The following is a 27,949-nucleotide window of genomic DNA, read 5'->3' on the forward strand; positions in this document are numbered from 1 at the left end:
AGGAGAGGTACCGCTTCGCACATGGGAACAGTGTCGCCCGACCTGATCCGCATTTGAACAGTTCGAGGACGCACAGGGACGCGTCTTTAGAGACAGCATGACAGACACACGAGGAACCCATCTACCAAAGGAAAACGGACACATCGCGCCTCCGAGCGACAACTTTCCCCATCCCTCCGCGGGGAACATACCCGAGGACACCCCGGTGTCTTCGACCAGTGAGCTGACCCAGACCTGGGTCCACGTAGCAAAAACGTTTGTTATCATCTTCCCCATATACGCATTGGGCTATTTTGAGTTCAGCTTCAGCTGGCTGTTGATTGGACTTGTTATCTTTTTCCTGTGGAGGAGAAACACTGGAGGGAAGCACAGCCGCCTGAGTCGAGCTCTCGCTTTCTTTGAGCAAGATGAGAGAAGTATCAAGCAGAGTCTTACGGTCTCTGATTTACCACCATGGGTAAGGACACAATGTGACATAATATACAGGAGATGAAACCATGTTCACGTCGTTCATCCCACTTGAGCTGTTTCTCTGTAAAGCATGTGGTATTTTTGTGAGGAATATTTTTGAGTTTCCAGGAAGAAACAATCAGGTGACAAGAGCAGGAGGAGCAGAGTTGAGCTGTAAAGCTGTGATGGAGCAGCTGTCCCCCCACAGCAGTGACATTAGACTGAGTCCCAGTCTAAATACAGCAGGGTACAATGGTGAACCAGACACCACGCTGCAAGGGAAACATGCCCACAGGGTCCCTGTTATTTTGGGATTCACACTGCTCACTTGCAGTAACTCACTCCCTTACAGCAACACTTTATCCTCTGGGGTTCTTGATATTTGTTCCTTCGTGGTTAACGGATTAGTGTTCAGGGCTTCGGTGGGAATCTTCTGAAACCTTCCCAAAGATCTTTAACAGCCCCAGTGTGTGTAGTCAATGAGATACGGTTGCATTTCATCAAGTGGCAACTAAAACAACAAATACATCGACTCAGATGATAATTTAGAGCTCAATTTTTGAAGACAGTGTTTTCCCACAAAATGTATGTGTAATGTATGCTAAACTCATTATGTTTTGTCACACAGCCATATGGTCTGAGACTCTTGTTCTTTTAATAGAGGCTTGTAAGACATGTTGTTAACGGCTGTCTGGAGGGAGCTGCATTATAGCATCAACGGGATTCATCTCAAAGTAAATGGCTTGGCCTCTTTATAATAAGTTAATGCACTTGTAATGCACAATGTTTATGCATCAGTCAGTCATTTACATTCCATATTCATTAATTCAATTCCAAACTCCCTGCTATCCACAAGTTAACTCCACTGACAGTCAGTCCAGAGGACAAAGATAAACTGGCTGTGGAAGCCACTTCAGGCACTTTTTATCTCCTGTAGATAAACCCCATCTGTGGTTCTAAAGAATGCTTGATGGTCTCAGGGGTCCAGTTTGGAAATCACTAATGGACACAGGGTTAGATTGCATTTAATCGACTGCTATCCAAGCACAAACCGGGGCTCAAATGAACTGCAAATTAACGTGAGCTTCAAGTCCCTTCTGAAACGTATCAAACTATAAATACAACACTTTCCATATCAGACTCATCCCAGAGTCACAGCCCAACTTGTTTGTGATGCTCGGTACAGCCTCATGTTTTTAGAACTGTAAAAAGCGTATTCTGCTGACACAGGGCCGAGGAGGCATTGAGGCTATTACATATGGGGCGGAGGAACTCGATGGGGTAGAGCAACTGCATCCCACTTAGAGGGAAGGGGCATTAATGAATGGCTTTAAGTCCGTGGTTCATAAAATAAACTGCAAGTCAAGCACTACAAGTAACTCTGGTCGTACCTGGGGAGGGTGAGCATCACAGGAAAACACTTTGCACCTTCCAGGGCTTTGCAGCAATTGATTAGCATTAGACTGACAAGCTGAGCTCATATCCTGTATGTATATTGCGCTGTCATCAGGGGGTGGGACTTTTATAGTTATAGCTCTTAAATCTTTGCTAGTGCCAGTTTCTCCCCACTAGGCAGGCAGGAGTGAGCCTTAATAGACATGGCACTGCTTTCACAAATGCTTTTTAGTGCAGTGTCCACATTCCCAAACTTCTACAGCTGAAGAGCACTCCTTGTTCCAGTTAATACCCTCAGCTGTATTCATGCGGGTGAGTCATTGGCTGGCTGTAGCAGCTACTTACACTAAAGTAAGGATATGGATCTTAGCTTAATATCACAGTGGGAATAAATTCAGCACACTGTCTCGCTAACTGCTGCTGTATTGTGTATGTAAACTAGGAAAATACATCACTTTTTGCATTATTACGATATTATAACATCCAACATGTAGGACAGTATTTAGTTTCATAACACAATATCAATATACTATTGATACATTGCTTTGTACACACACACACACACACACACACACACACACACACACACACACACACACCCAAAGGACCACATATATTAGTTCACACTGTTGTTTATTAGGGAATTAGGCAAATTTTACCTCTTTAAAAAATGTATATATACTATAAAAGGTTTACAGAAAAAAGGACAAAGTAAATACGGGCAAGATATAGATCTGAAGTCTCAACAAGTATATAACACCTAGTTGATATTGAGTTGGTACTTTCCAGACTCAGTGCGCTCATTGAGAGCAGTTTGAACAACCCTCTTAGTTTCAAGGACACTGTTAAATTACACGTTCAAGACATGTGCCCCAATTCATTTGAATCTTTTCACCAATACAGCAACCAGCTGAATAATTGAACTGCTCTACTCCCACTTTCTGCTGCTCAGCTCGGTTTTTATCAGCCAGCACTTAAACCCTGTCCCGTTTAGTGCATCGTCCATTACTTCATCTACATTTTGTGAATAAGGTTACTGTGTCATGTGTTATAATGAAGCATGCCAGCGTCTCACACAGAGGATGATATTATTTCCACCCCATAACAAAACTATCAGCCAGGATCTGTCACCCGAGGTGGAACTTTCTGCTCCCCGTCTTCCTGCTCTTGACATCAGTGCTGGATAAGCACTTTTGTTTCCTCCATGAGGAATAGTGCCGTTCCCTGTAGATGTCGAACTGCATGTCATATCTCAGCAGCACTCCAGCCAGAAACGCCACTTTATCTTACTGTTGAGATTAGGGAATAGCTGCCTTCGATTCCATGTGATGAAGAGTCAGGGCTGTTTATCTGTTATTTATTTAGGCGGTGTGTGCATTCCTGCCCACCTTTGTGCACGGTATTGACTCCATCCCGGACATTTCCTTTAACTCTTGTTAAATCAATGGCCTATTTACTTTGGTCGTCAAACAAGATTAGTCAAACTGCAGCTCAGACTCACAGTTGTAGCCTGTGGAGGTCTGGCAATGTGAGAGTGGTTGGCATTGGATTTATTTCTACAATGTCTTCAAATTAGAAAAAGCACAGTATTAAGGTATTTTCTAATTTACCTGTAAACTCAATAGCACAAGGAATGAATGCACTTTGCTCAAACTCAGAATGTGAAAAAAAAGGAGGTAGAAGGTTTGCACTGAAGTCAGTTATTTTATAACACCAAACAAAAAAGAGATGATATGAAAGGTCATAAAAGCATTCTGACGGTAGAGTTGAAGCTCAATGACCTCTACTTGACAAGTGTTTTCCATCTTCTCTTATCCTTCATCTCCTTTTTTTTCTCTATATGAAGTAACGTCTCCATATCAATGTGCCCCTGCAACAAATGGTCTCATGCATCAGAACCCAACAGAAACCCACTCTGTCTTCTCTTCTTTGGAAGTGTAATCACACTAATGTGTCGCTCCGGATGCCAAGTTCGTGGCGATAGGGCCTGTTTGAAATGAGAAATATGACATCTTAAAACTGGATGTTCCTAAGTGGGAGCTTTGAGAACATCTTGACATTTTTTTTTTAAGATAACAAAAGGGATTTTACTTCGCACTTAAAATGTGCACCACATACAGAAGTAATTTGACACTCTATTGAAATGTAGAGATGAAGGCTTCACACGTTGATCCTGTGCAAACACCTAATAACATATTGAAGCTTTTGCTTTTTAATCAGGGCAATTCGTCACCTATCTGGAACATTAAGTGCATTAATTTCCCCCAAAGTGGGAGGTGCCGCTTTAAACAGATCGCTCAAATATTTTGAACCTATAATTTAAAGTCAGACTGGCAGTGGGAACAAATTTCACCACTTAGCTTGTACGTGGAACTTGCCTAAAACAGTGTTGGATTACCATCCTTATTGACACCACCATATCCTGGAGATCATGTCCTCTCTTTTCTCCACTGCAGGTCAACTTCCCAGACATAGAGCGAGTGGAGTGGCTGAACAAGGTAAAGAATTGAGAGGCTATCGCTCAAATGTGTCTTCTCGGCTGGCGCCCTCCTTTCTACCTTGTGTGAACTGGAGTAAATGGAATGGATGTCTGCCGCTCCTCTGCTCTCTCCTCTTCCCACTGGGGCTGTGTGTGTCGCCACGCTGCAGCACATTGGACTGTTTCTGCTGCACTGTGGAATGCATTAACCCCCATGCGAATCCCCATGGCAACGACCTGGATGCAAATTGTAAAGCAGTCACGTTTAAATGATCTAGTTAGAAGCTGATATCAACATTTAAAAAGGCTTTTGTCCCTGCTTGATGTGTTTGAGTCTGACATATTCTACTTAAACCAAGCTAACAATAATAGCTGAAAGAGGGAGAGATTGGGACATTGATATCCCACAAGGTCTTACAGGACATGCATGTACATGCATGTACATGCCCTTTAGAGTAATTATATGATGTAAAGGGCATCATTCCTTTGTTTGTCCCACGATGTCTCTGCAAAGTTCAGTCTTCTCTGTCTGTATCCCCTCAGACCGTGAAGCAGATGTGGCCGTACATGTGCCAGTTCGCGGAGAAGCTGCTCCACGAGACGATCGAGCCGGCGGTGAAGCAGTCCAACGCCCACCTCAGCACCTTCTGCTTCAGCAAGATCAACATGGGAGACAAAGTGAGCCCCTCTTAGTGCTGCTGCATTGCTTCTAAGTCGGGCAGTGGCAACACAGACCACTGGCAGCAGGTGCCGTTGGGACAGCTGGGGGGGGAAGTGCGGGAGCTTGAACGTCAACATACGAGCTGTATGTTGACGTCACCGACACACGTGCGCATTGCATAAATAGTTTCCATGTGGGGGTCAGGAGGGGGGTCGACCTTGTGCCCACCACGTGGGGGTTTTGGGAGATGTGGAGGTGTTGGTTTAGTGTTGATTGACTGGAGTGGTGCAGGGGTCATAATGGTTCCCTTTCTCTTTTGCGGTGAAGCCCCTGAGGATCAACGGGGTCAAGGTTTATACAGAAAACGTGGATAAGCGACAGATCATCATGGACCTGCAGATCAGGTGAGCCCACCCGATACTTATTTAAATCACTATTGTCTTCTGTTATTGTAGCCTACAGAGCCAGCTATGATTTATTAATTTGTGTGCACAATATAAGTATACAGAGAGACAGCACAACAGACTTGCCTTCTATAAAGTCCATAGCATCCTCTAAATCAGCATATTGCCAGCAACATAATCCACAATCTCTTAATATCCTCTTTAGTTGCATTTTAAGAACAATAATTCCCTTCAATTCAACAACGTCTTGTTAGTTAATCCTCAAGCTAAAGTCAAGCTTAATTAAATAGTCTCCATCCATAGCGATCTATAACACAGTACCTTTAGCAGGTGACGGCTGGAATGAATGACTCAGTCAAGTGCACTGCCAAAATGATTTAATTATTTAAATTGTGCCCATGAGAACCTGGGGATGATTGAATTAAATTGATATAACTAATGATATATTGTGTGCACCAATTAGTAAATCGTGGCCTGAATATCAATATGTTTCCTCTATTTGTGCCGCTCCCGCCTCTACAGCAGCTTCTTTGCGACTGTGGATAAAATTTGCATAGTTTTCCCAGACAATAAATATGCTCTGAATTATTTATTTAGCACCTTTGAAAACAGTAATACTGGATTAAATACAGCATTGAGGGAAACCTGAATCCACCGTAATGATGGGGGATTCTGCCACGAAAAATTAAAAACTATACTGTTTAGAGAGGTCATTACTTAATGTCATTACAATGAGTGGCTATTGCTGGAAAAAGTGCAGACCATAAATAATATTTTAGACCTTGTGATTTCTTCAAATCATTATATGGTCTTGAAAACATGAGTATGTATAATACTTGATGACTCAATGAGCTGAACATCTACAATCATGTCACATCTGGAGGAAAAACCCTTTGATGCATGTTTGTGTTTATATTTTTCACAACAAGACTCCATAAAGATAATGAATAAAACACAGAGTCACCAGGATTTAACCAATGGCATGTCTTAACCAACCATGAAAATCATTTTAATATTGATAAAAAAAAGTGAAGGACCCTCTTCACAGAATTTGTATTGAACATATTTCCTGTTTTTGTCACTCAGCTTCGTTGGCAACACCGAGATTGACATAGACATCAAACGCTACTACTGCAAAGCCGGCATTAAGAGCATTCAGGTGAGGACATTTCTTTTTGGCTGATTTATTGCACATTCTCACAGAGGTACTTTCCGCTGGAATGAGTCTTGACCTCAACATTGGTTGTCAGAAAAGGAACATGAAGCGTTGGATAGAAAGTTCCACAGTATCTTCAGTAAAAGGTCTCTCCTGTCGGCTCTGATTTGAGAGGCTTATTCAGTAGAGGAGATCAACTGCAGTGTTTTTGTATAGCGCATGAAAAAACGCTGAAGGTATTTGGATTGGAGCTTTTCTCTTTGAGAGAAGTAGAACGATATTTCTAATTCTGATAGTGTATGATTTCATCATACGCTACATGAAAACACAAATCATTAATGTGTACTGTGTTCTACCGCTGATGAGCTTATCATGTAGTGATGCCATTAATTACAACAATGAAATAAGCATGTGAACTCCTCTAAAGCATTGGTTCCCAACCTTTTTTTGTCTTAACTTGAGACGCCTTAAAAAAATAGCAATGCCTACTTGCAACCCAAAGTCCCAGGCATCATATGTCCAAATATTGTGACCAGTTCATTCAAAGAACTGATTATTTAATGAACTTTCTAGGAATTCCAAAGAAAAAGAAAAACTCAAACTAAGAAAAGGTTTGTACATTTTTGAAAGGTATTACATATGCAAAATATTATAATTGTCTTGCTAGACTGAGCTGCTCCACTATTCAGTGTATGTACAAAAAAACATAATTTGACTTATTTATAATAATAATAATAATAATAATAATAATAATAATAATAGAACTGCTTGGAGAATTGTTTCGGTTAACAAATTAAGTAGATAAAAAAAACGTCTTACATTCAGTCCTACATACGAAATGTATATATATTTGAAAATATTACCATTGATACAGTATCACAAAACATAATATTGCAATACTCAATATCAACTCAACATATCAATACGTTCATACACCCTTAAATACAAACATGTAACCTTTTAATACTTTGTGTATTACATTTTAAGAGGACTGCCTGACTGCATAAGTGTGTTTGTGTGCGTTTTGTCGCCCTTTTTGTGGCTCAGTGGACCCAAGCAGGCAGAGAAAACAATCAGCGCGCCTCCTTGGAGACGGATAGCTGTTGGGTCGGTCCCCGGGAGACATTTGTTACTCACTGCTCCCATTATGTAACTCAGGCAGACCTACATATCTCTGCAGCACTAATACATCCACATCACTCCATGAGCTGGTTTACGTTACACCCAGCAGGTGCATTTCACCCCATGATAGCGCGTAGATTACTGATGGCTTTGTGAGGAGAGGGGTTAAACGCTGACGGATATTGGACTTTTACTATTTGTTTGACATCGGCGTGTCGTGTGGTCCAACTGCTATGATGGAGGTCCACTCCACCTCACAGCTACTGTACAGACAACGATTACAGCCATTTCTCTTTTGTAGATTGTCAGGTCTTTAAGACAGATACGTCCCTACTTAAAATACATGAGTTCTTCAGGCTATACAATCTACAGAAATGTGATGCCTGTGTAATTAAATTGGGGTGTAAAATGTGGGACTGCCACATAAGGCTAACAGGATTTTCTTTCACGATTCTTGTGCAAATTCTTGATTTAAAACTAGATTTGAATTCTTGTTCAAATGTCCTAGAAATTCAAGGGTCTAAACTTCGTTTTTGGTTTGCCAGCTGGCTCTCCCTATAACTTTCTAAGGAGCTCAATTAATCTTACGGATGACAAAGTAAAGCATCAGTTTCCCAGTTTAGATTTTCAGGAAACATCTCAAATTTAATAATGTGAAGTCTTATTATTCTAACACACACTAAAAGAGCCAAAATTAGTAATGGCAGTGGTTCAAATAATGTTTTGTTCACGGGCGTAATTCCAATTTCACTAAGATTTAATTTCCATCCATCCTGAAAATACAAATATAGCCCCCAAACAAATATATTGGTGCTAGAATTTAAACTTTGTTCTCCGGTGTTGATTAGAGCCGCGGTGCGCTCAGCTGTGTGGCGTCCACATGACACGTGTAAAGCACTTCCAATACCATAATCCTTGCAAATATCATAATATGTTATGGAGAAGGTGGACGATGACACGGGGAAGGTGTGAAGTCAGGCCGCGCTCAAGTTTCCAACCTGTCATGTGCTCCGGCTAACGGCTTCGCTGCCGAGGAATCTCGACTGCCAGCCGGGTGTGAGGTTCCCCTGTTTGTATGTCAATATGTTCTTCTTGTGTTTCCATAGATCCACGGCGTGTTGAGAGTGGTGTTGGAGCCGTTGCTTGGTGATATGCCTCTCATTGGAGCCCTGTCTATGTTCTTTCTCAAGAAGCCGGTAAGTTCAGGCGCTGATAACATGACTCTAGTTAAATCAATCAAACCTGTTGAACAGAGACGCAGTGGAGGTTAAGCTGACACTGCAGACTGAAGGAATGCATTGTGAGTGGAGTAAATGCTATTACACTGGGATTAAGTATGTCTTTAATTCCAGCACCTGTGATGGTGCAGCATTACAGCTTTATCTTTTTAGTGTTATACTTTTATTTCCTTTGCAGGGACTGCAGGCTTTATCTCGGTTCTGTCTTGTTCCAAGTTTGGCCCCATTTCTGTGAATATCCCCAAATGTCCTGAATATCTTTTATACTCCACTTTGGCTCTCTGTGTGTTTTACACTCTCACTAAATTTAATAAAATTGCATCTCATAAATCCCTCCTTGGTTATCTGCTTTATCCGTTTGCCTCTTTCAGGCAGAAATAATAACTGCCCAATGAAACTCTGTTCGAGGGAAAAATTAGAGGTTCAAATAAAGAAATGTGATTGGACCTCCTGTAAGTCAAATCATAGCTGAATCACAGTACAATGTGTTTCTTTAATTTTACACCCCTGACTCCCAGTTTGTTTTCCTTCTCCATATTGTCTACATTCTTGCAGCTTAAACGCTCTACATCACGTTCTATGATTTGCATTTTTCATTGCCAGTTGTTTGCATATCTAATAGTTTCCAGCGCTCATCCGTCAATCTCCCAGAGCCACTTGTTGCACAGCTTTCAAATGTTGGGTTGATTTATACCAAATGGGAGGACCCAGTGGAACTATAGCAGAGCTTTAAATAGCTGCAGACAAAGCCAGCCCTACTTTGGCAGATTTCTCCACTCCAGGCACTCAGCTAAAGCTCAAGGTGGTGGAGATATTACGAGGCTGAAGGGAGAAGGCAACAGCCCTCAGAAAATCGTGTCGCATCCCCACATGTACACACACACATACACACACTCACATGCATCTCAATCTTCTCCCCGTTTCTAGATGAGGAACATTACTTTGGCAGAGAGAAAGAGAGAGACATTTAGTTGTAAAATAAATTTCCTGTGGGCAATTTCTCATCTTCCTGCTCCCAGCGTGCCGTAGAAGGCCTGATCCCAAGTGCCAAATGAAATAGAAACATTTCCAGACCATAAGAGGTCTTGGTCTTGGCTGTGCAATCGCTTTAACGTGACTCAGTGCAGCGTAAATAAAAGGATGCAACACGTTCTACTGCGAGACCTAAAAAGAGAGTCCACGGCTCAGCTGAACTGTCTTACACTTTAAATATGGATTCATGAAGCAATGGATGATATCTATTGTCGCTGGTTACATCAGGAACTTGTGATTTTTTTTTTTACGAATAATGTGTTGATGAATCAATAGAATTAATGCATTGATAAATACATTTGTTGATTAATCCATAACCTTTGGGGATAGATAAACATTTGAGGAAGAAAGTTGTCATTGAATCATTTTGCCATTTTTGATAATTGGTCGATCACAAACAAATATAGCTTGCCAAATTTGAAGATACCTTGCTTTTTTTTGTTGATGCTGATGATAAAGATGATGGTGACGGTGATTACATCGTCAGCATTGTTGTTATTGTCCCATTCTTGAGTCTTTTGACTGCTCCGTAGAAGTGATTTGCAGGCAGGGGCGTGTCCCTCCACACCACCTTCCCACAACACTCTCCACCACATCGGATCACAACCCTGCAGCGCTCCCCTCTCCCCTGCGGCATCAGCGCATCTGCTGCAGTACTGTAAAAGCAACTTGGGGCCGGTGGGAAAGTAGGGTGGGAAAGACTCATTTAGAAAGCCGCTTCAGCTCCAAGGCAGAAGCAGATCAAAGCTCACTGAGACGCAGGATCTGCCCGCGTTTCAGGTCTCAGCTGATGCCATGCACACTCTCTTTGATTTGCTTTCCTCCACTGTCACTATCCGATTTGACATACCTGCTGCTGGTTTTATCAAGAGAGTGAATGTAAATTGGTTGTTTTTTTGACTGTGGAATTCTTTAAAACGGGTTCTTTCAACCATGTTCTTTATATCCTGAAAACTAATGAGACCCTAGATGCTTGCTTCTGCTTTTATAAATATTTTAGTGAGCAGGTGTTTTTTTAATGAATTTCCATACAACAATCTGTGTATTGGCCTCTTGTTGGGACTCATAAACTGGAGCTAATTTTACACACAGCATCCATTTATACACTTAGAAGGTTAAGCGAACTTTAATGGAAAAATCCAAAAGCTAGAAGCAATAAGGTTGAGGAAAGAAGGTCAGAGAATGTTGTGGTTTATTTTTACATTCCTTTTTCAAACTGGTGTGCACATTTTTCTTAAATAATTAATATGGCAACAATATACATAGTAGGAAAAGCAGCGCTTTGTTTCCAATTGCAACAATATAACTTTTGATTTATATTTTTTTGCTGTTACTTGGTCATGACTATTTGTCGCCGCTGTTATTTATCAGCAGGGTCGGTCGGCCAAAGTGGCAAATGTAGCACGGAGGGAGGCAGATACAATAAAGTGAAGTGTTTTAAGATAATTCACACTTTCTATAACTTATATGTTCCCCTTTCTCTCTTCTTTTAGCTCTTGGACATAAACTGGACTGGCCTCACCAATATACTTGACATTCCTGGGCTCAAGTAAGTCGTCTCTTCTCGCTTATCAAGAAATGTCTTTGTTGGTGTTTTGGAGAGAAAAATTAATACATGTTGAAATTTTAAAGAGTTTTAGAACAAGTAGGAGGTTTTTAGTGTTTTAGGAAACTGGACACGTGTCTAGTTTATTCATGCCATTATTCACTCATATATTACTGTAATTGTTTTGAATGTTTTGGATTCTGCTTTTTAAGAACCACAATGACATGTTGGTGGATTTAACCAACCGATACTGACAATTATTTCTGTAAGGCAAGGCAAGTTTATTTGTATAGCACATTTCAACAACAAGGCGATTCAAAGTGCTTCACATAAAACCATTAAAAGCTTTATAACATAATGCAGAAGAAACATTTTTTTTTAAACAATGAAGAACCTTCATTCAAACTTTAAAAACAGTCAAAAAGTAAAAATATAGAATACAAGTTGCAGTGCAGTTTAAGAAATAAAATGCAGAAATTGATTAATATCCTTGAATCTGGTTCAATTAAAGGCAACAGCAAACAGAAAAGTCTTCAGTCTGGATATAAAGGAGCTGAGGGTCTTTGTAGGGGGTACTTTCGCTAGATTTCTTCACCAGATGCACTGCTAATGTCTCTCTTACCTGCTGGAGGCCGATGGTGTCCTTGTCTGTTGCTGTTGGGATAAGAGCTTGACCAGTTAAACTTGTCTTTTTGCAAGCAAACACTGAGCTCATACGCTGTATTTCTCATGCAGTACATTCACATGCACACATTACTCTTAGAATAATCAGATTAAGATAATAGTTTTATGATCTAACTGGACTAAATCTGGCCAGAGAAGGAAATGTGCTGCTGGTAGCCTCATCCTTGCTTAGTTTGTCTCGCTTATATTAAGTGTCTTTCCCCCTCGGGTAGTTATGTGGGCTGAGCAGAGAGTAAATGAAAGTCGATTGAGAGATGCTAAAGGCCCAACACAATTACTCACTGCTGTCTTGAGTGGTTCATGCTTTATTTACAAACCGAATAAAGTGACACAAGCATGAATGCTGCATGTGATTCTCCTGGAATACAGTTTCTTGTCATATACCCTGCTGATGTGGACAGACATGTTGGCACAGGCAGAGCTCAGTGGGCGGGCTCCGTCAGCTCCTTTTGTTGAGTCTTGTGCAGTGCAATGTGTGTATATGTGTGCACATGTGCCTGTGTGTGTGGAGGGGGGTTGGTTTGGTTGTGGAGGAAGCTGGACACGTGCAGAGAAACGGGGTAAGCTGCTATAGGAGAGGCCCAGATGGTGAAACCGTAGCTGTTCTTTGAACGCAGACGGACTGACAGACATGAAGCCTAGTGGGTCTCTCCTAAACCTTGTTGTTTTCATTATGTAACCAATGCTTTACTTGTTTTCATGTTGCGATGTGTCATCGCTGAGTCTGTTTTAGAATCAAAACAAGACAGATGCTACTGGCTCTGTTAGGCTGACCACAGGGGCTTTGAGCAAAATGCTAATCTGCTGTTTAGCATATTCACCATATTTGGTGAGCGTGAGAGCGAGCTAACATTTAATAACTATCACTAAACACACAGTAATGCTGAGGCTGATGATAAAAATGTCATTAGTTTTGCAGTTATTTAATCATAAACCAAAGCATTGGACACATTAAAGTTTGACCTGATTGATGGTGCTTGATGATAGATCACTAATGTTATTAAAATGAATTATGTAAGTCTGTACCGCTCGGACTTAATCACCACGAACGAGCAAAGCTGTCGATCAAAGGATGACATAACTTGTCTTTGACATGGTCCTCAGGAGAGTAAAACACACAATATCGTACTGCGTATGCTATACAATATAAAGAGTGCATGGCTGCACTATGGCCCTAAAGTTGCTAACAAACGGTTACTTTGCATGCACACACAAGCAGGTGTGCAGGGTGTTTTCAGTGTTTACGCCTGGGGAGCAATAGAATTGCAGCAATAAGCGCTGATGCGGCAGGAATCCCTTCACACCCTCAGCCCTCAGCTGAAGGAGAACTCTCTCTCTCACTCTGCCTCTGATCAGCCTCCCACCAGAGAATCCCAATGCCTCTAATCGGCTCACAGAGAAAAGCTGTATCCTGCCGTTTCGTTGGAAAATTAGCTGAGGATTAATCAAACAAATGTTTCTCTTGACTCCAGAAACAAACACGGACGGTTTAATTCGGTGTGGCGATGCCAGCATGCACACTGCATGTTCTCCTGCGGGCTTAATAATCATAGTTCCACAAAACTTTGGCGAGTATCTCCTCCCGCGGCGTTGCCAGCACATGCGTAAAAATACATCAAAACGTGCGGCTTGCATCGGGTATCGTGTGCTATGACTTTCCTAAGAGATTCGACCGTCCGTTTTCCAGAAAACGTGAAAAACAGCGAGAAATTGTCCCATTCACTTGAATGGGGTTTCGGCGTGAAGAGAGCAAAACATCTTTGTTCCCATAGGTGACTCGGGAAAAATTTGTATTTTGTCATTCACAGAAATTTTCACTCTACAGGCATAATTTATACATTTAAATGAAGGAAATGTTGTCTTTTGACGTAAACTTGGGTCAATTGAACCCACAGATTTACACATTTGTTTGAATCCGCCTGATTGTGAGAGGACGTCCACCTCTCTCCTCCTTTAAGCCCCATCTAGAAATGTTATAGTTGAGTTAATCTCATTGGACTTTTTGTCAGAGCAGATGGTGTCTGTGCTGCTTCAGTGCTGGTTTAGAGTAGCAAAGGTCCTTAAAAGGTGCGGAAAGGTGAAATCTGGCCACATGCTCCAAACAGATAGGGGTCAGCATTTCAACTCCACTACTGGGTCCATACAATCAAAATTCACAGCTCTCTGTTATAAAATAATAATAAAAAAGCCAAATGCTGCAAATTGTCTTCGTGACATTTTGGTTCTCTGTCCCATTCAGTAACTCAGCATTGCAGAAGTCTAAGAAAACTTAGACAAACGTGTCAACCCTGCTTTTAATACTTTTTTAAGGATTAGACCATTTATTTTCTCCTAAAAATCTGGAAACTGTTATCTACGGCCTCGTACTACTGTAACTCCTTTCTCTCCGACTGCAGCTCATCTCATTCACTCGGACTAGGAAACATGACCAGATTTCACAGATCTTGGCTACGTGCTGCTTTTAGAATTGATTTCAGGATATAATGGATTAGGTACAAAGCCCTGAGAGGCCTCGCCCCGAGTTATCCGTCAGATGTCTTACTGCCCCGTGTTCCCTCCAGCACCCTGAGATCCTCGGTACTAAGTCTAGATTATTATATGAAGGTGATAAAGCCGATGCAGTCAGACTGTGGGATCACCTACCTGCAGAGATTGGGGCTGTGAACTCTCTGTGTTTTATGTCTTTAGTTTTGGGCTTTTCGTTTCATTTAATTCAAGCTATAAATGTCCTGAATTGTTATTTATTAACGGTTATCGATACCAGATGGGCCTTTTGTCACCGATACCCGATCTAGCTGTTTGGTAATATTGGTCATCTCTGTTGGATTCATAACTTTTACTTTATTTACTTGAAACTGCAGCAAACTCAGAACTATACTCTGCTCTACAAAGTTTAATAGCTGCTGGCTAGTGCTAAATTATTGACATCTGTGTTGTTCGACATGTCCAAACTTATTGTTCCTTAGTATTTTCCATCATTTGTAGTTACTATTTGCTTTCAGCATGACGCATAAGTTGGCTTTTAGTTGGCCTGTGTTTGCTGGTATGAATTAGAGTTGGGTTTGCTCTGAACTATTGCATCTTGTCTGGCAGACAGGAACTAAGTGGTTGTTGTTGTAGGTGTGAGCTCAATAATCATAGTAATACATTTCTACACTGTGTTACAAAAGCAGAGAGCTGTAACGAGAGAAACGGTGAAGACGAGACAATTATTTCTCAATCACTGTGCAACCGATGTATAAGTTGTAAAACGTTAAAGGTATCTACAAAGCAAAACATGTCATTTCTCAGCATGTCAGGTCCGGCGTATTAGTAAATGCCTGATTTATTAGGCAACTTGTCATCTGACCATGTTGTTGGCTCACATTTGGCAGCGCTTAAGCATTTCTCGTCGGCCATTTTGTAGATTTAGCCGGTGTGTTTTTAGAGGCTTGGGCTCCCTCCAGAGACAATTACAGGATCACTTCCAGTTTACACACTATTGATGAGGACATCCACCTTGTGATATATGGACAGCTGCGCCGTAACCACAACTGTTTCTCTACGAGTGACAGCCCGGGCAATAACACTAGATGATGAATTTTCACTTTCACTCTCATCACATTTTTTTCCCCATGCGTGATTGCAATTTTCCAGCTGTGCCGCAGCAGCTAAATGGATAAAGCGAAGCCTGGCGGTAATGCATTATCTGCCCTCACTGTCTTTGTTGTTGTCACAAAGTGTTGAATCAGCCGTGGATCAGATAGACATTCAGAGGGTTGTTGGCCGGCAGCACCAACATGCTTGAAGTGACTCCAATTTTCCTACTATCTTCTCACACATCTAAATCAGAAATGCTCTGTAATAAACTGAGATTAAAGGAGAATATTTATAACCCACGGACACACTTCCTATCCATTAAATAATTCATTGCTTCGTTCTGTTTATCTTCCTTCCCCCCTTCTCTCAACCTTCCCTCCTGTCATTACAGCGGCTTCTCTGACAATCTGATTCAAGACATTATCTACAACTATCTGGTTTTACCCAATCGTATCACCATCCCACTGGTCGGGGATGTGGAACTGGCCAAGCTCCGTTTCCCCATGCCAAAGGTACTAAAGCAGTGTGAGAGTGCTGTCAAACAAGTTCAATACGCCTCTTCTAGCTATTTGGGTTAGATTATAAGCTCACTACAGTGGGAAATGTAACGAGGGAATTCATAGTTAGTAGCTGAAGGTTCTTGATAGTCCATTTTCACTGGACTATCAATCAACTATTAATCATAAAACGTGATGTTTTATGATTATTAATGTAATAAAAGAAAGGTTTTTATCTGGGTTTAATTTGTTTTTAACTCACAACAGCACTGAAGCATTTCAAGGCAGCATCCATGGTAACATGATGACGATTCAGTGTATTTCACTTGCCTGATATCCAACCTAGTTGAGGAGATTGTTAAAATCATATACTTTTTTATATTTAATAAAGGAAACAGAGTAAAAAGTACATAACAAATAACCTCATTGCAAATATGTTGTCTCTCCCTTCCCCTCGCAAAAAGCCACAGCTTTCTCCTGCATTGCCTCTCGACACCCGGTGGATAGGATCACATCCGATCAACTCTGACTCCCATTGTGACCTCCGAGTGGCGAGAGCTGCTATTTCAGAGTCGCTCCCCTTAACGCTGCGCTCTGCTCGCCTCCACAGGGAGTCCTCAGGATTCACTTCTTGGAGGCTCAGGATCTGGAGGGGAAGGATACATTTCTGGGAGGGCTGATCAAGGGCAAGTCCGACCCGTATGGCGTCCTTCAGATCGGCAACCAGCTGTTCCAGAGCAAAGCGGTGAAGGAGAGCCTCAACCCCAAATGGAACGAAGTTTACGAGGTGACGAGTTTGGGATGCCTCTAGGAGGAGGGAACGTTTATAACAGTGCCGTTTGAGTAACAGTGGGATTTGTTGACAATAGAAACGAGTGCATTCTCCCAACCTGCATCAACATGGGTTATGTGTCTTTTGTCCGGACCTGCCTGCCTGTATGAAGTATCAATATGTCCATGTCTTCATCAGGCGCTGGTGTACGAGCACTCCGGTCAACACCTTGAGATTGAGCTGTTTGACGAAGATCCTGACAAAGATGATTTCCTGGGAAGGTGAGGTTCTCTCATTTCCTGCTCTGCTCGGATCTTCTCACACATTCTTCTTGAGAAATAAGGTATTTTTGTAACGAACTTTGATAGAACGAACTTTGTTGTCATTGATAAACAGGTATAGAACAGCTAAGGATCGGCTATGGCTTTATATATTGGATCTAAACACAGCGTTAACAACACAAGGGGAAGGTGTGAAGTATCGGTGCTCGTAGACATCAGTTAAAGTAAAGAAGAGGTGTTATCCTACACTTCCGAGCCCAAGGGCAAAGTAAATGGATTGGACCACAAGGCTGTAACACTACACCAAGTGCTGACAACACAATGCAGCCGATCGATAACTGGACCCCCTCTGTTCTGATTAATTGCTGTGATATCCTCTGCTTACTGTTTATCGTCCCATTATGAGTAATTATTATTTTACATTATTCACAGCCTGATGATCGATATGACTGAGCTGCACAAAGAACAGAAGGTTGATGAGGTAAAACCATTTCTATGGTCAAATTACAGCATATCATAGTTTATTTAATTAGAATTTGTTCTGTTGTACGTTGCAACAGAATAGTTTAACCTCTTTCCGGCATGGGGTTGGCGTCATTGGAGAATCACTAAAGGTACACTAGATTTTAAAATGATCCAACGAAAAAACACAGCCCAGTGTTGCCAACTCTTTTCCAATGAAAGTAGATAAGCAGCATTTGCTCATTTGGTATGAATGAAACGATTAGACGGGCTTGTTATGGTCCTGCATCAGCCACAGATACATATTTTTTATTTTTTTGTTAGTGCATTTGATTTAAGAATTGTCGGGATGTAAGATATATTTTCATAAAATACATTACCCACCCTAGCATAACAAAAACAGTTTGGTCTCTTCAGTGAGATCACCTTATTGATTTAACATTGATGTTTTGTAACACTGTTGCAGTGGTTTGACCTGGAAGAAACTCCGACTGGAAAACTCCACTTAAAACTGGAGTGGCTGTCTCTGCTCTCCACTCCTGTGAAGTTGGACCAGGTACAACACGGAAATAAAAGACTTTACTTTCCTGCTTTAACAGCTAACATTATCTGTCATTTCTCTTTGTGGTGACCGTCTTTTCTGTCTAATCAGGTGCTGCGAAGTGTACGTGCAGACAGGAGCCTGGCCAATGATGGACTATCCTCAGCGCTGCTCGTGGTCTATCTGGACTCAGCAAAGAACCTACCAGTAAGATACTGCAATGTTCGCTCTATTTTGATGCTGTCAGTGCTTTTGTTCTGACCCTATAGATTGTGAAGTATTAGCATGTGTAGGCTGATGCAGGCTTCTTTTTTTCTCCACCCGAAACACACACACCTGACCCCATTAATTCTCAGAACCAGTTTAGTAAGAAATACCAGTGTTGCACACTTGTTTGAATAAGGATTATTGGTCAGTGTGCAGCAATGTTCCACTTTCCTGGCATCACGATGCTTCGTGAATACTGGATTCTACTGCACTCTGACCTCCGGGTGAACCTTATTTTCCTCATTATCTTAGCTACTGCAAACACGGCCATAAAAGCAATGATGAATGATTATTATGGATGTAGCCTTCAACCTCAAACGGGTCAATATGTTTTTAACCACATTTATGAACATGTCCCTAACACTCAGAGATTCTGTTTTATGCCAATATTTTCCAATTTGTCCAGCTGTTGTCCGGTGAAAACCTTGAACCTCAAAAACCTCTACATTTCAGGAGCTGTGCACATTTATTAAGTGTATCTAATGCAATTTGAAATCTTTCTTTGCACCTATTGTTGAACCTGTAACCATCAATTACAAAATAACACGTTCTTTAGCCCATCTCAGTCCTCACAACTTCACCTTTTTCTCTTTACTCTTCCCTCCTCACCCAAGAACGTCTTCACAGGCAGCTTAGGCTGTGGAAACTTAAGAGAGAGGAGAGCATCTGGTCTAGTCTTTTATGAAAGCAATACTTCAGAGTATAGAACACTTTTTGTAAGTCCCCCCCGTACTTTTTGCATCCTGCTAGTGTTAGCATTAGCGGTGTGCAATGATGTGGGTTGAACAGTAACAGTAGTCTTTACAAACCTGCATCTTAAAGCATGTGTTAGCTGCACGGGTTTTATTATAATGTCTGATTAAAATGAGTGCCCAATAACCGTTAACATAAAGCAGACACCTCTAAACAGTGGACTCCGTTATGCCAGCTTGTTAGTCAGATGCATATTCTTCTGAATCTGTTGCTTAGTTCAAGGCTAAAATATGGAAGATCTGCAATACAAACAGCTCACGGCAGAGCTCATCGTGATCTTTGTCTGCATTAGTGAGCCAATTATTTTGAAGCTGCACAGATACCGAATGCCTGTAGGTTGTCTAAAAAGCTGCACACAGTAGCTCCTCCAAATCTTTCCCGAAGGAAACACTCTCATTATTCCTGACCTGTGTTTTCATTGTTAGCTGCCTGTACTGTCAACAGCATCAGCCCTCATGCTGCTTTTCATTTATCTCCCACATCATTCATTTCTGGGTCGTATTTCAACATGGTCTTCTGGTTTTCTCCTCATGCCTCTTAGCCATACCCAACTCCCGTTCTACTAACTATGGGTGTGATTTTCTCCCCTAAATCTCCTTGTGGCTTAAAGAGCAACCTGTCAGATTTCACCTATGACGGGTTGAAGCAAGTCTCAGTCTTTAAGGCCCTGAAGGTAATGAGGGAAAGATGGTTTGCACGTACAAATCACACCCTGTGTCTCATCTGTGTTACCCGTCTGTGTCTTCAAGTGCACCATACAATGCCATGTGGTTGTGATGATTATAAAACAAGCAGAGTGAATTATTTTATGTAAATAAATGTGCATGATGATGGATCATTGTCTGTTTTGTGCCCCTTGTTGTGCCTGTCAATGAGTTTCCACCTTTCCTAACTCGTGATCTTGCATGAAAAAGTCTAATACTGCACTCAATCTGTTCTATTCTCAATGTGTGTCCTATCATTATGGTTAAATGAAACTGTGGCCACTTTTGCAGCGTTTATATTAGGAGGGAAAATGTCATCCTGCTGCCGATCCAACATCATTTGGAATTATGTCGAAGGTTTGGCTGATCGAAAAGGAAGCATAGATGAGGAGGGACTGATGCTCGTCAGGCCAGCTTGTCTGCATTTCTTGGAAATAGAAGGAACTCGACTGCTGCTTTATTGTTTCTTGCCTTTAATATTTTCAGGAGGTTTCAAGCCTCCCATTGTCACACATGCAGTGACACTCCCTGAGTGCAACATAACTCTTATGCGTCAGTTTCATCTGCCATCATAAGGCAATTGGATTACAAATATTTCCGTTTTTGCTTCATGAAGTTTAGTCTTTATTATTCTGATTGGCCGGCTGTTACAGACTGAGCCTCTGCATCTCTTTGTTGCCTTTATTCATCAATTGATGTAAACCTGTTAACCATATATTTCTCAAATGCTTCTTGTAGGTCTTTCTTGTCGACATCACTTGCCATCAGAGTGCTGTGAACCTCAAAGGGTTTCAGCTAGTTTGCCGTCACTGCTTCGGCGAAGATATCTTTAAATCTTACTTGTTACAAGCAATTGTCTCCACAATGGAAATAATATAAAATAAGCGTCAAAATGTGAGTTCACAAATTTGTCTCACAGCATCATCAATCCAAACCGTTAATTTGGATAAGAAAAAACTCAACGAAGAAAAAAAAGAAGCGCAAGACAGCAGGAATTTCTCTTCCTGACACATAATTACACATAGACACACAATTGTATTTTAGGTAAATTAAGGACAATCATATAATATTGCCTAGTCCAAGTTGTAGCATATCAAAGCGTGGGATTGTGTTAATCACCCTGAATTTACGATGTAGAGCTTAATTCTAATGCTGCTTAGAATAGATGTCAAATAGATGTCAAATTTCCGCACCGTCCTCAAGAGAAAGGACAAGTTAACAAGTAAGTTACGTCCCCCCCTGGCTTGCAGACATGTAGGGTATTATTATTGTGTAAGGAGTACCGAATAATACTTCGCTGTCGAAACCCAGCATGCTAAAATTAGAAAGCAGTGGAGACAAAGCTTGGCAGTCTCCTTGGTAGCCTCTCTGCCTGCAGCCCCGCTTGTCAAAATGTATGGAATGCTGCTTCCCTTCTGAACTGCAGACTCTTTCACCGACCGTGTGCTTGATCCAGAGTCTCCAGATGCTAATGTTTGAGTTTGGATGTAATTGTATTGTCCGTTACTGACATTTACGCATTTTTTTGTCACAGTGAGGAGCATCAGCTGACTACCCTCTGTCTCATTCTCTGATAGTCTGCAAAGAAGAGTAGCAGCGAACCCTGTCCCTACGTCCAGCTGACTGTTGGACACAAGACACTTGAGAGCAAGGTTAGTCGTGTAATTATTCAGTATTGTTATGTTGTCAGATGTTGTCCTTTCCTTTCATTGTGAGAGGAACAGCATGTGTCAATGTTTAGTTGGCCATAGCAACTGAATACAGCAGTTATATTCACCAGAAAATATCTCACACTCTTGCACCCAAAGAGGTATTACAATTTAACAGCCAGATGGTGAAAGAGATGGTTCTTTCACCATCTCTTCCTGGAGCTTTCTATTTTGAAAATGTTTCGCTCTTACTGTGGTATTAACAGAGAGATGAACTAAAAATGATTTTGCAGAAAATAGTGGTAACCTCCAACTCACCATTAAGTGTCTGCTGAAGAGCTTCTGCATTGATCTTTAGTGTATTTACCAGCTATTTCAACAGAAAGTAATCTGAGTAACGTGTAATGATACGATCATACAGGTTTATGTTGTTGCCATCAGTTGATGCAGTCTTTCTCACCAATGATTGAGTTGAATAATGATGAAGTGGAGCGCCAACTGTCACGTTACATTTGGAGAAAAATAGATTTCATTCATAGGAGGGCCACTTAAAATAGCTCCCCTCTCTTCACAACTATATATACTATATGAGTGATGTCAATCAAGTAAAGTGGCCATAAAACCTCCTTGGTCACCTTGCCTACAGTATATTCATATGTATGGGACTCTGTGGAGGAAAAAGGCCAAGAGTCGTACTCCGTTCCCTCAATATAGACGACACTTAAAGTGAAGAAGACACTTTAACCTCAAAGTCATTGTTGCACAGAAACTATGAAAAGCCAATCACTGTCCTAATCATTTAGTCATGGATACAGATCTTGTGGCAAAACTGGAAAATGAATAGTAGATTGTAAAAATCAACAGAGCTGATTAGAGGTTTTAAACAACATTATTTGTAACACCCTGTTAAATGTGTATGTGTGGCTCCTGATTAATAGTATCATGCTGACAGAAAATACAGTCCTAATGGCTTAAAGTACCATCAAAGGATGTCTCCAGATGAATCGTGCTGTTAATTAGCTGCTGTCCAGTGTCTTTTAATTAATGACTAACAAAAGGCTACCTGTCTTCCCGTAAAGATCCGGTACAAGACCAAAGAGCCTCTGTGGGAAGATTGTTTCTCATTCTTCGTTCACAATCCCAGGAGGCAGGAGCTCGAGCTGGAGGTGAGGCTGCACCACCCAACCACTCATTTAACATTTCACTGATGTATTATGTATGAGATCATGCACAAAGTGGTCTCGCGTTTAAAGCAGATCTTTCCTAATGCACAGGTAAAAGACGACAAGCACAAATGCACCCTGGGTAATTTGACGGTGTCTTTAAGTGGCCTTTTGGCAGAGGAGGAAATGACGCTGACGCAGAGCTTTACTCTCAAGAACTCCGGGCCCAGCTCGACCATCAAACTCAAGATGGCCCTGAGGGTAAAGATGGACTGCATCACTTCCCACTGTCATGCATGCATTGGTGATGTAAGACGTATTTATTTCAGGCCGAGGAAACCACAACAGACGTTCAAGATCTGCTGTTCACACAGAATGGAGAGGGAGGAGGCTGCGTGTTCAGACAGCGGCTCAGTACAGTTGAACTAATGCTCCGGCAAAGCGAGTGTTGCCGTGTCAACAACAAACCAAAAATGATTTATTGAAAAGCCGCTGCAGCTTTTTGATCTCAGCTCAATTCTAACTTGGCAACTGTTGCTACACCTAGTTTTCAAGGTTTCTTCTCAAAGCTCGTATGCAGTTTACAATGACAATGATAGCAGATTTACCACTATAAATTCTTCTTAATACTTGAAACAATGAATCCTAGACTTTAGACGGAGGGAGAAAGCAGCAAGCTTCTCATTTTATTTTCATTTATTTTATGATTTTGCCGGCTGAAAGGTCAACTGTCCCAGATTTGATCAGTCACCGTCACCGGTGACTTTTTTTTTTTTTTTATGTTTAACGTTTGTGTTGTGGGGCTCCACCAAGGTAAATGCCGCTTGACCCAAATGACTAATGACTGGTGACTGATGATAATTATAATTAAAAAATTTAAATGACAATGTTCTTGCTTCTCCCTAGTGGTATCTGACCATTTAAATAGTGAGATTGAATTTCAGTTATCTGTCATAGAAATTTCCCCAATACAGTGAAGATTAATTAAGTTTAGTTTGTGGCATGGCATAAAGAAATATAATTACATTTAGAAAATGGTTTTATTGTTACTTACGACAGTCCACATCTACAGAACACAACAATCAGTTAAAATTCAAACTTTTTTTTAATAAATAATTAGTTATTATGACAACCACTATTTGACATGGCATTGACTTTCTGTTTCAGACTATAATAATTTCCGTCCCTCGGATACTGTAGCAAGTAAATTGCATTGCCCTTTCATGACACTAAAACAAAGTGCATTCACTTGTATTGAGTCATCACAACTGATTGAATAAGAAAATGAATGCAGCTCTATCAAAATATTGACCGGCACTGAAATGGCTTTCCCGTATTGGATCACAACCAACATATCAAGATTCATAACAGATATCCAAAGAGGGAAATTGCTTTACTGGCTTAATGACCGTTTTGGATCCAAAAGATAAAGAGATAGATGGCTCCATGAAAACTGATTTGCTGTACAAACACGCAACAAATCTGCATTTTTGAAACCACTTTACAAGAAAGTATTCGTCATTCTAACCTTTAAGTCTTTTAAACAAGTCAGAGCATTGTTTAAGTCGCTTTAAGGTTACATTTAAAACCCAACCAAAGCCCCATTTCATTGAGCTGCAGTACTTTGACAGGACAGATGTACAATTCAAAAGTAATGTCTTCCTCTAGATCCTGTCCCTGGAGAAGCAGGTGTCCTCAGACCAGCCCTCCGCCGTCCGGGTCAGGAAGTCCAGCGTGCCGCAGCCGACCCCGGCACCGGTACCCACCAAGAGGCGATCAGCCTCGGATTCCCCGCTGCCTCTGCCCACGCCTCCACCACCGACAGCCGCCTCCACCCTCACCCTCCAACACAGGGACGGCGAGCCGTACTCGGCCAGCCCTCCCCGCAGCGTCTCCAACCTGAGCTCCTGCATGTCGAGCTCCCAGAAGCACCTGCCCCACAAGGAGTCCACGCCCAGTCTGGCCTCAGACATCTCCCTGCCCTTCGCCACCCTGGAGCTCCAGCAAAGGCTTCGTCAGCTGCAGAAGTAAAGGACATAAATTATATATTATTTCTAGAAATGTTTCATAAGCACGGTTCCTGTCATTGATTGATATGTAGCTCACCATTTCTGGATTTCTTTTTCATCTCATTTCTGAGGATCTTATTGGTTGTAAATGTATTTCTCTCATTAAAATTCTGCAGCTGCCTCTGAAAAGAATGTCATGTTGACTTTAAAAAAAAATATATATATATATATATATTTTATACGTTTACCTGTCAAACTATCCATCTGTGCCTGTTGTATAATGTAACTGCAACCTGTGGAAGTGACACTGACTTACTCCTGTGTGTTTATAGCGGCTCGGCCCCCAGCCAGTACCCCCTGGGTGAGGTCCAGCTGACTGTCCGGCACAGCTCCCAGAGGAACAAACTCATTGTGGTGGTGCACGCCTGCCGGTGAGGTCCTCAACTGCCGTCATACCCTGCATTTAGAATTGCTTTTTGGGAAGATATATTGTCGACTAGCTTGAAGGTTTTCTCATTTTCAAGGACTTTTTTCCAACTCATCTTCTTTTTGGCCCAAGCCTCCGGCACTTATACTAATTTGAGGGTAGTGAGTCTCCACTAGGCAGGTCCGCTTGCTTCCTGTGGAGCTGTTAAAATTAAGAATAAACAGGCACCGTTAACCTAAGTAACATGTGACTGGCAGCATGTGAGTGAAGCAATTTTGTCCTGTGTGTCCTCAGTAACTTGATAGCCTTCACCAAAGATGGCTCGGATCCCTTCATCCGCCTCTATTTGCTGCCTGACAAGAGCCGGACAGGGAGGAGGAAGACGGGCACAATGAAGAGGACCCTTACCCCAGTTTATGATCAAACGTGGGTTTAGATATTATTATTATTGAATGATTAAAATAAGTCTGTAGCGAGTTTGTTATCTGAAACATATTCATGAATATCAGATGTGTGTTGCAGCTGTCGGGCTTTTCACGTGTGCCCTGTCCTTGAAAGTTTAAAGGTTTAATGATTTAGAGGCTAAATGGTTGTACTTAACATTAATAATATTATTGTATTAATGTAATGGCTGCCGTTGATCAACATTCAGAGCTTGATCCAAATAAACACAGGGAGCACATCAAGGGTGCAATTGGGAAATGTTTAATTTAACTTTCTAAACAATAATTGGTGTGAATGTCTAATGTGCATAGTAGACTGGTGTCAGATGTGTGTGTTTGTGTTTGCAGGTTTGAGTTTAGTGTATCTATGGTGGAGCTCCACAGGAGAACTCTGGATGTAGCCGTGAAGAACGGAGGGAGCATCCTGTCCAAACACAAAGGGCTTCTGGGAAAGGTAACTTCTGGCTGTTATTGTGCGTATTCTCCAGCAGTAGAGCCACGCCCAAGTACGCCATATATTCCAAAAACTTTTTTCTTCCTTGTTCAAATTGGCAGGTGCTGGTAGATTTAAGTGGGGACGATATATCAAAAGGATGTACACAATGGTAAACCTTTATATTTTCCTTGAGCAGCATTGAGTGACTTGTTCAGCTAATAAACGCCCCATTTTAATGTTTGAATACACATTTGTATCATTTTCTCTTGCAGGTATGACCTGAGTGAAGATGGCGTGTCGTCTCAAAGCATAAGAAGTATTCAAGACTCCCTCTTTACATAGTGAGCCCACGCTTCTGCTGTAAAATAGTTTTCTTGTTAATAAAAGGGCACATCATTTTGTTGTATTCATGTACATTTTTCATATATTTTACAGGACTGATTTCAGCATGCAAGACATTTTTCAAACATTTCCTGTCATTGTTTCATTAACGGAAGATATTGTAACATAGTGTAACGTGTTGAAACACACTAATTGCCTTGTCTCTGTTGTCAGCGTTTCATGTAAATATCAGGTCGCTAATATTTAAAACTTTGCAGGGGTTTTCGTGGTCATACATTTCCTCCGAGGAAATTATATTGGAATCCGTCAAAATTGTTTCTGCAGTCCGTTCCTTTTGTTCAAATGTGCCAAATTATGTTTTGTCATTTGAGAAAACTCTTACCAAAGGAACAGATGCAACCACTAAACTAAGCTTAAGTAGCAGTCTTGACTTTGATATGTTTTATGTCATGCAGTGTTATTTGATTATTTACCTCTTATTGTTATTTATGCTTGATTACAAACATGGAATGCACATATGCAAAGATTAAAATGATAACTGTGTATATTTTACGATGATTTTGTGCAATATTTGGATGTTACTGAAGACCTGGGGGCATTTTAGGGCTATGAACAAGTGCTGTATACTATGAAGGATACTTGAATACGGGTTTGATTGATCTTCAAACCACACAGTGAGTTGAACAAACTGAATAATATGAGCAGAGACAACAATAGTTGCATTTTATGAGCAGGGCTGCCAGAAGTTGTTGCTACGATGACGGGGGGCTGTAACGTTGTCAGGCTTGTACATGTTTTATCATGCAGTCATAACTGTTGGAGGTTTTAAATAATTTTCTTGTTATCTATCTTGTGCCTTAAAAAAACCCTGCTATGTAATTTTTGCCTTCTTAATGTTATTATTTTTGAATGATAATGATGCCTCATGGGTTTTGAGGAATAAATGTTTTCTCTTGTGAAAATGGTCTCGTTGTTTTGTTTTACATTGGTCCTTCTGTTCAGCAACAAAAACTATAAATTATTTAAATTGACTTTAAATATATGCTATCAGTGGTGGAATAAAGACTCGGATCAGTTATGTAAGTAAAAGTATACATAACACAGTGTAAACATCCTCTATTCAAAATGTTACTTAAGTAGATTTACAAAAGTATCTGCATCAGAATGTACTTGGAGTACTAAATAATAGTGTAGTGTATAATATAAAAGGGTATATTATGTTATTGGACTGGAATATTGCTTTTAGATACTGCATGTGTAGGATAGGATAGGATATATACTTTATTCATCCCCAAGGGGAAATTTGGTTGTGGCAGCAGCAAGCAGAGTTACGTACAAGACATTAAAGAACATTAAATAATAAAAAGTGCAAAAATGCAAAGTACATGAAGTGTGTAAATATAATATATACAGTGAAATATGAATATGCACAGTGACTAACTAAATAACAAAGCGGT

The 27,949-nt window shown here is 41.0% G+C and overlaps 1 protein-coding gene across 1 annotated transcript; it reads left to right on the forward strand.

Moving 5' to 3' along the window:
* Positions 1–97: 97 nt before the first annotated feature.
* esyt2b (extended synaptotagmin-like protein 2b) lies at positions 98–27,416 on the forward strand (the record flags this gene model as incomplete). Its single annotated transcript, XM_079234439.1, has 24 exons — positions 98–457; positions 4,302–4,343; positions 4,868–5,002; positions 5,313–5,389; positions 6,476–6,548; positions 8,774–8,863; positions 11,431–11,486; positions 16,138–16,258; positions 16,854–17,030; positions 17,214–17,296; positions 17,729–17,777; positions 18,225–18,314; positions 18,411–18,506; positions 19,181–19,282; positions 21,601–21,675; positions 22,752–22,838; positions 22,947–23,096; positions 24,504–24,862; positions 25,177–25,275; positions 25,566–25,697; positions 26,063–26,168; positions 26,270–26,319; positions 26,423–26,491; positions 26,586–27,416. Coding segments are annotated over 24 exons (2,679 nt in total). The 3' UTR covers positions 26,587–27,416.
* Positions 27,417–27,949: the final 533 nt, after the last annotated feature.

Source organism: Taurulus bubalis, assembly GCF_910589615.1.
Source record: "Taurulus bubalis genome assembly, chromosome: 18".
Classification (NCBI taxonomy): domain Eukaryota; kingdom Metazoa; phylum Chordata; class Actinopteri; order Perciformes; family Cottidae; genus Taurulus; species Taurulus bubalis.